Raw genomic sequence first — 9049 nt, forward strand, 5'->3', positions numbered from 1 at the left:
AATCCGACACATACCGTTTTGCAGTATACATAAGTTATCATTCTGGAACCTGGTTCAATAGATTCATGGATGTCCAGCTTAATTATTTAATAATTTAATTTGAAAAGCTTGCACAAACAAAACTGAGTACGTACATGCCTTAAATTTTCAGACCATTTCTGGGACATTGAGCTCAATTTTCCGGGATATTTGCCGATTTTCCGGGACATGTACAATGTATACATATAGCGATATATATAGACATATATGCATTTTTGGTACGCATTTTTTTCACATCGTAAATTGCTAAGTTCGAAAGCCTATCCAAATACACAAGATCAATTAAAGTCAAATTAAACATTACTACTTTCGTTACTAGATACAAGCCACGTGGTTTTCGTGTTAGAAAAGAGCACCAAATTGCTTTTGTGTACATGTCACACCATCTGCACGGCCGCATAAAAACTTTGTAGCGCAGAGAACCTTGAGATCTGTAATTTTGTATAAAAAATCTGTAATGCCTAGTTGTTGATACTTTTTTATTCATTTATAACATTTATATCAAATCATGAAATGAGAACATACATTCATATAAAAATACATACATACGTACACAGAAGTCATTAATTTTCCATTTATTTAGTTAGTGTAACTGTCAAATAACCAATCATAAAAAAAAAAAAAAAAAAAACACAGTAGATCGTCAACTCAAATCCGGACACTACAGAACGTCACGAGTCACATCAGTTACAAACAAACGTGTTTCACTGCAACACACATTTCACTCACAATCTTGGTGTTGAAGACTGCAAGATGGCGTCTGTCAATGGGAATTTGCTGATCACCTTACTGGTCATTTCCTCATGGAAGTCACGAACGTTCCTGCAAGTAGATACAATATAAATGTTGCTCATTGCATATTATTTACGGATTACAGATGGCAAGATGTGGTTAAACATTAGCTTGTACATAAATATATTTACATTTTTATTTCATTTATGGCAGTCACAGATTACTGAGTATATGTTGCATTATCTACATGTTTACCTGAAAAAACTCGCTCCTAGTTCTGGGTGGACATCTTCATTCTCCGCCAGGTAGGTACGAGCTGCCACGCAGACTGCCAGGAGATCGTCGTCACGTTGGATCTCTCGGCAGCTGAAGTCGACTTTCGTCACGTCACTTAAGCTGTTGAGGACTGACGTCTTGATGAACTTCCCAATGAACGTGCGTATGACGAGAACAATCTCTCTGTGGTGGTAGCCCACCATGGAATCGCTGTTCTGAAATAAAACATGTCAATTTTGTGTTAAAATACAATACAATTATACACGTATACACAAATAACCTAATAGCAATAAAATACACGAGAGTTCTATTGCATGCAAATATGTATATTGGCAATCGTGATTTGTACTATGTTATATCGTAAAGCTATGTAAGATCGTATTGACCGCCTTGTTACCTGAAACTGGGTGTTGAACTTATTCAACGGGACCAAGATGAACGCAAGAAACCGGAAGTCAGAGCCAGAAGTGGATCTTGCAGGTTCTGGGCGATGCCAGCCACCCTGCTGCCATGTTTCTCAGCGTCATCATGGCTCTGGAAGTAAGCTGTCAGCGCAGGCCACTGCTGAAGGAACCGCTCAACGCACGACAGCAATGATAGCCATCTGGTGCTGCAAAGACGAACGAGCTTGTAGTTGTCCGTGTTTGTGAAGTCCCGGAATTCTTGGAGAATCTGACGTCCCTTGGAACTGTGTTGGAAGTGCGTGAATACGTCCTGCAGCACCTCCTCCACCTGCACACCCAACTTCCTTACCCCTTACATCAGGGTTCTTCTCTCAAACGCGAGAGAGCACAGAGTTGGATTTTCCGATCATGACCGGTGCGTTGTCGGAGCTGTACCCAATCACGTTGCTCCATGGTATGTTCCTCTCGAGGAACACTTCGTTCAGACAGGAGAAGAGGTTATCTCCCGTACCGATATTGCATACAGGCATAGCCAGGAAACAAGTGTTCACTTTCATAACTGACTAGTCATACACTCCAACGAGAATGGCTACACACTTCTTGTCACCTTGGTCATTAGACTCGTCCATCATGACACTAAACTTATTCTCCGTACACAGAGCATTTACACGTTTCTGTGCGACAGGCGCTAATGCCTTTGTGATGTTAGCTACTTTAGTTCTCTTGCACTTAAACTTCCGCGCTATGTCACTATCCGGGAACATCACCTTAACTAATTCGGTGAAATGGTCTGCAACTGTGATGCTGTGAAGGGAGGGTTGTGTTCTGCAATGAACGATGCGAAATACACTTCCGCCTTCCTGACTTGGTCGGAGATGGTTGGCTTGAAAGCATCCCGGATGAAAGGTGTACTGGCAGATGAACTTCTGTTAGACGTATGCGCCTTGGACGACAGGTGTCTGGTGAGATCATTGCGACCACCACTGCTGATGAAAATATTTGTGTCACGTTTTGCAAAACGGTACCCTTTTTGCTTTTGGAAATGCATGCAAACTCAGTCGTCCACTTGTCTTGAAACTGAGATGTGCGTTCCGCTTTTTGGTTGCTGGGACAAGCAGACAAATCTGCTGGACGTTTTGACATGGCGAACGCAATTCAAATTCACTTATTATTTTTATTGTTATAATTACTGGGGGTTTAGAACAAGACAGAAATAAACCTAGTGAAGATGACAATTTAATATGCTTAATTTTTTTACTCAACTTCTTTGTTGGTTAAACGTGCGAACATAACCTGCAGTTAACTTTTTACTCAACGATGTTGGACTTCAGATGAGTGAACAACTCCTTTGCCTTTACGCAGAGGGAAATTATAACTAGTATATTAAAGCCAATTAACAACCACATTAATCAAAGCCACCTTTTCGGTTTGACTGCGAACGTGAGACAATTGATATGATAACAGGACCCCTGTTAATTGATTGATTTTGACACGTAGCATAGTCACGTCCAGATTACATGGAGTATTCGGACGGTATTTTTTCCATGCTGGCTGGAAAACCCTGGAACATATTCCAGGGTTTTTCCATGTTCAATATTCCATGGATACCTGGTATAACATGGAAAATTGTCCAGCGTTTACCATGGTCACTGAATAGAAAAAGAAATTTCTGGTCTAAAAACAATATTCATGTATTAAATGAATACAATACTCACAGCTTAAGTAAATCATAATTTAAGGTTAGATTAAAACAAAACAAAAATCAACATAATGCCTTAGTTTCTTCGATGTATTATTTTGTTCACAATTCATCAAAATATAACATCAGATTACAAATTGTGTTACATTTATTTAACAAATTATTCAGATCAAACAAGTGTTGTTTAATACATGCTTACAAAGCCTCTAGGTCCATAATCATAAATCAGGCCCTTACATAACAGAACAAGCGCTCCTTTAAAAGTTAAAAAGTATAATGCAACCTTCACAACATGTATTCAAAGTAACAAAATACAAGCAAGTCAAGTAATATACAGTAACAATTCACGAACCCTGTACAAACGATATACAAGAAACAAAATGAAAAATTTAAGTTATTTTTAGCTGCTTCATGTATGTTACAATATATGTAGCTGAACATGAGCACAAGGATAATATTTTTATGTCCCCCACTATAGTAGTGGGGGACATATTGTTTTTGCCCTGTCTGTTGGTTAGTCTGTTGGTTGGTTGGTCTGTTGGTTGGTTGGTTGGTTTGCACCAACTTTAACATTTTGCAATAACTTTTGCTATATTGAAGATAGCAACTTGATATTTGGCATGCATGTGTATCTCATGGAGCTGCACATTTTGAGTGGTGAAAGGTCAAGGTCATCCTTCAAGGTCAGAGGTCAAATATATGTGGCCAAAATCGCTCATTTTATGAATACTTTTGCAATATTGAAGATAGCAACTTGATATTTGGCATGCATGTGTATCTCATGGAGCTGCACATTTTGAGTGGTGAAAGGTCAAGGTCATACTGCAAGGTCAGAGGTCAAATATATGTGGCCCAAATCGCTTATTTTATGAATACTTTTGCAATATTAAAGATAGCAACTTGATATTTGGCATGCATGTGTAACTTATAGAGCTGCACATTTTGAGTGGTGAAAGGTCAAGGTCATCCTTCAAGGTCAGAGTTTGTGGCCATGTTAGTCCTCTTGGTAAATGCGCCAAAAGAGCCGCTTTGCTGTCTTGGGTTATTTCCCTGCCAAACTCTGCAGTATCTTCCATCAACTGGTCAGCTACAGTTAAAGCACATAATGAAAATGTATATAGAAAAGAATTCAAGTATTGTTTTAAATATTTAGTAAAATGGTCTTTTAATAATAACTTACAATGAAGTTAATACATCACAAAGCATAGCATAACAAAATTTGTTGGTATGATTAGTACAAATTTATTATTGCTATAATTAGAAAGATGTGTAATTCTATTGGTATGAAAATGCACAGTGAAACCTAAAAAACAATGCTATTGGTTTAATTAATTTATTTATAAACATTAACAGCATTAATGAGCATTGAGTTCTTATCATGCACAGCACATAACTCCCTTAGCCTCAGTTCCCTAGCCATGCATTATAAACTTCCGATACTACATTCAAGCTTATTAATATCTCCACATAGGACTTCCTTTATCAAGCTGCAAACTGCACTTAGTGAAAATGTGTGTGACAGCTGCTTTTAAACTTCTATATTTGCCATACTTTTACCTAAAATGTCACATAAAAAAGGTCTACAATGATGACATAAGAAGAATAAATTTAAAGGAATATTTAAAAATAATGAAAAGCACAAACCTTCAGTTGTTGTTCTATTCCTAGACAGACTTCTGAAACACTTGTATGCATCACTTTTTAACAACATTTCATGTCACTTTCCAAATGATATCCATACATTATTATTTTAAGAAATTCTTGTTAATGGAAAAACTCATTAACTCTACTGTTTGTGAAATTACATTAACTTCATTTTAACAACAAGTTTAACCTGCATTTTTCTTCAATAAGCCTTCTCCAGAATTTCAATCTAACAGGTAAACTTTCTGTATTTGAACTCAGCCAATCAGAAAAGGCTGTGATATTTTATAACCAATAGATTAGCCGCAGACACATCTGACTCACACACAGGCTTTTCAGATAGTTTGTTAATTTCAAAGCTGGACTGTAGTTAAATATTGAGTGTGTATACACCTTGAACAGGGTTAAGGAATTTAAACTTGTAGACATTGCTTTGAAAGTTACTACTATTACTTCTACTACTAGTACTACTACTACTACTTCTGCAAAACTACTACTACTATTACAACAGCCACAACAACAACAACAACTACCTACTACTACTACTACTACTACTACTACTACTGCTACTACTACTACTACTACTACTGCTACTTCTACATCTACTACTACTACTACTACTACTACTACATCTACTACTACTACTACTACTACTACTACTACTACTACTACTGCTGCTACTACTGCTACTACTACTACTACTACTACTACTTCAACTACTACTACTGCTTCAACTACTACTACTGCTGCTACTGCTGCTGCTACTGCTGCTGCTGCTACTACTCCTGCTGCTGCTGCTACTACTACTACTTCTACTGCTGCTGCTGCTACTATTACAACTCCTGCTGCAGCGACTTCTACTACTACTGCTGCTGCTGCTGCTGCTGTTACTACTACTACTACTTCTACCACTACTACTGCTGCTACTTCTACTTCTACTACTACTACTACTACTACTACTACTACTACTACTAGTAATTCAACTACTACTGCTACTACTACTGCTACTACTACTGATGCTGCTGATGCTGCTACTGCTACTACTGCTGCTGCTGCTACTTCTACTACTACTACTGCTGCTGCTGCTAATGCTACTTCCTTAACTACTACTACTACTGCTGCTACTAGTATTGTTATTATTATTTATACTACTATTGCTACCATTACTGCTACTATTCCTGTAAATGCTAAAACAACAACACAATAGTAACTGCTACTGTCACTTAAATTTGCACCAATAGTATAATTATCAGTAGTTTAACTGCTTGTACAACTTATACAACAACCACTTTTACTTCTACTCCTACAACATATTCTACTGCCAGCACCAGCATTACTACTTCTACTACTACTACTACTACTACTATAACTGATACTATTTCTGCCCAAACTATGCACATTGTTTTATGTTTTATTCATATGTTGTGTAAATTGTTGAACTCTGATTTACTTTGAATAAAATGTGTTGCATTTTTATAAGTTATTTTCTCCTCTTATAAAGTCTAAGTTTTTTCCAGGGTTAGCTGAAAATGTTAGAGTCTTTTCCATGCTTAAAAAATTCTATGTTCCACTTTCCATGCCATCTGGAAATATTTTCCAGGGTTATCCAGCCTAAATCCAGCGTTTTCCATTCCTTTTCCATGCTTTTCCATCCAAGGCTGGAAAATGCTTGGGAAAAAAGTCCACGTTTCATGGACATTTCTAGAACAAAACCCTGGAAAACCCTGGAAACTGTTTCAAATTCCAGGGATTACCATGGAATTCCATGTTATACCATGGATTTCCAGCCTAAGTTCCATGATTACCCTGGACAATGTACACCCGGGCGCCTCTAATGTAAGCGATTAACATTGCAAATTGTGACCACAAAAAAGACTGTCAGGTTATGAGAGTTACCCCAACCTCATGAACAGCAGCTTAGATTTTTGACGAGCTTCATGGGCCGGTGGATGCACAACGTTATGGTGTTAAATTTCTTGTGTGAACATCGCTGGATGGGACATCTTTCTGGGAGGTACTTGTCTCATACGTTTAACCAGACGTTTTTGTAACATTATGAGGGATAACTTTTATGTTGCAGGGTTGATTTTTCTGAAATAATCATCTCAACACAATTTGGTTCGCAAGTAATAGATTCATACCAAAATATTTGCTAAAAGTCGATGTTAACATGGTTAACAACGGAATTGAAGTACTGAATTATTCACTTACAAAAATTGTCCGTCAGTGTTTACATTACCCGGACGTTTCCATTTTGGTAGATTCTGTTCCAAACACTGCTTATTAAAACAGGAAAATGTTAGAGATGAAATCATCAATGATAAAATATCTGATGTCTAACACCGATTGGAATAAATCCATCAACTTACTACAAAATAAGTCAAAATTTAGCGCATCTCAACTATAGAAAATAAAAATCTATTTTTAGCACAATGCACATATCTCTCTTTTGTCCATCTATGACTTTTCTGAAGTTCACCAGTGACTTCCAAATTCGGCCTTACATTATTGAATTAATACTGTTTACTTTGCAATCATTTTCTCGGTTTTTATACTTACTCAGGACCTGAGTGCACTGTTATGAAGTACACCAAGACCTAGCTAATGCCTTACATGGGTCTCTGTGAATCCACTCACCATGTCACCATGTACACATGTTACTGACAGAATTCACAAAAGGCAAATATGTACTACAAAACAATCATTTGAATATGTGATAAATGTAATACCTTTATGAATATAAAAAGACATTGTATTTATAGTGAAAAATGAATACATGACGTGTTCTCTTTTGTGAATTCTGTACGCAGGTTAGCATTAGTACAGAGGGTGATTAAAAGGCAAAATGCATAAAGAGCTAGGAATGATGAAATGATGAATAATATATAACGACTTAACACCACATGTGCAATGTTAATGATTGGCTCAGTGTTTAAACAATCATGGGTGCATTAACTGACCCTTTTTTACCCTGAAATCAGTCGACTGGTAAAAAACCAAACAAAACAACAAAATTGTGACCTCTAGAGTGTTTACAAGGATTTTGTGATATAATATAAAACCAATCTTTTCACCAAGTTTCATGATGATTGGGCAAAAAATAATGTGACTTTTAGAGTGTTCACAAGCTATTATACAAATATAAGAAAACTGGCCATGTTATTCAACTGACCGGAACCATTTTCTAACTCTCATATCAAAGAAACAAATTTTTTAACCAAATTTCTTGAAAATTGGGCCAAAATGTGACTTCTAGCGTGTTCACATGTTTTCACTATATACATATAGAGAAAAATGCCCCGTCCACTGGCAGCCATGTTTTTTCACCAATCTGGACCATTTTCGAACTCGTCCGAGATATCAATAAAACCAATGTTTTGACCAACTTTCATGATGATTGGGCAAAAATTTTGACTTCTAGAGTGTTAACAAGGTTTCTCTATAGCCAAATAAGGAAAACTGCCCCCCCCCCCCCCCGGCAGCCATGTTATTCAACTGACCGGAACCATTTTCGAACTCAACTCTCATATCAAGGAAACAAATGTTCTGACCAAATTTCATGAAAATTGGGCCAAAATGTGACTTCTAGTGTTCACATGTTTTCACTATATACATATAGAGAAAAATGCCCCGCCCACTGGCAGCCATGTTTTTTCACCACTCTGGACCATTTTGGAACTCATCCGAGATATCAATAAAACCAATGTTTTGACCAACTTTCATGATGATTGGGAAAAAAAATTGACTTCTAGAGTGTTAACAAGGTTTCTCTATAGCCAAATAAGGAAAACTGCCCCCCCCCCCCCTGGCAGCCATGTTATTCAACTGACCGGAACCATTTTCGAACTCAACTCTCATATCAAGAAAACAAATGTTCTGACCAAATTTCATGAAAATTGGGCCAAAAATGTGACTTCTAGAGTGTTCACATGTTTTCACTATATACATATAGAGAAAAATGCCCCGCCCACTGGCGGCCATGTTTTTTCACCGAGCTAGACCATTTTCGAACTCGTCCGAGATATCAATAAAACCAATGTTTTGACCAACTTTCATGATGATTGGGCAAAAATTGTGACTTCTAGAGTGTTTTCAAGGTTTCTCTATGACCAAATAAGGAAAACTGCCCCCCCCCCCGGCAGCCATGTTATTGAACTGACCAGAACCATTTCCGAACTCTACTCTCATATCAAAGAAACAAATGTTCTGACCAAATTTCATGAAAATTGGGCCAAAAATGTGACTCCTAGAGTGT

General features: G+C 37.3%; 1 protein-coding gene and 1 long non-coding RNA gene across 3 annotated transcripts; both read right to left on the reverse strand.

The window, feature by feature from the left end:
• Positions 1-504: 504 nt before the first annotated feature.
• On the reverse strand, positions 505-2007 carry LOC127880695 (uncharacterized). 2 transcript variants are annotated; one of them, XM_052428029.1, is made up of 3 exons: positions 1445-2007; positions 1027-1262; positions 505-861 (listed from the first exon to the last, which is right to left on the reverse strand). In XM_052428029.1, the coding sequence occupies exons 2-3, from the start codon at positions 1248-1250 to the stop codon at positions 765-767; spliced, it is 321 nt and encodes a 106-aa protein (XP_052283989.1). In that variant the 5' UTR covers positions 1251-1262; positions 1445-2007; the 3' UTR covers positions 505-764. The 2 variants fall into 2 exon arrangements, with proteins under 2 accessions (XP_052283989.1, XP_052283990.1); XM_052428030.1 differs by lacking the exon at positions 1445-2007 and having other exon boundaries at positions 1027-1420.
• Positions 2008-3226: 1219 nt separating this feature from the next.
• On the reverse strand, positions 3227-6143 carry LOC127880696 (uncharacterized). Its single transcript, XR_008049698.1, has 2 exons — positions 4795-6143; positions 3227-4237 (listed from the first exon to the last, which is right to left on the reverse strand). It is a non-coding gene; the product is annotated as an uncharacterized LOC127880696 (long non-coding RNA).
• Positions 6144-9049: the final 2906 nt, after the last annotated feature.

This window comes from Dreissena polymorpha, chromosome 5 (assembly GCF_020536995.1).
Source record: "Dreissena polymorpha isolate Duluth1 chromosome 5, UMN_Dpol_1.0, whole genome shotgun sequence".
NCBI lineage: Eukaryota > Metazoa > Mollusca > Bivalvia > Myida > Dreissenidae > Dreissena > Dreissena polymorpha.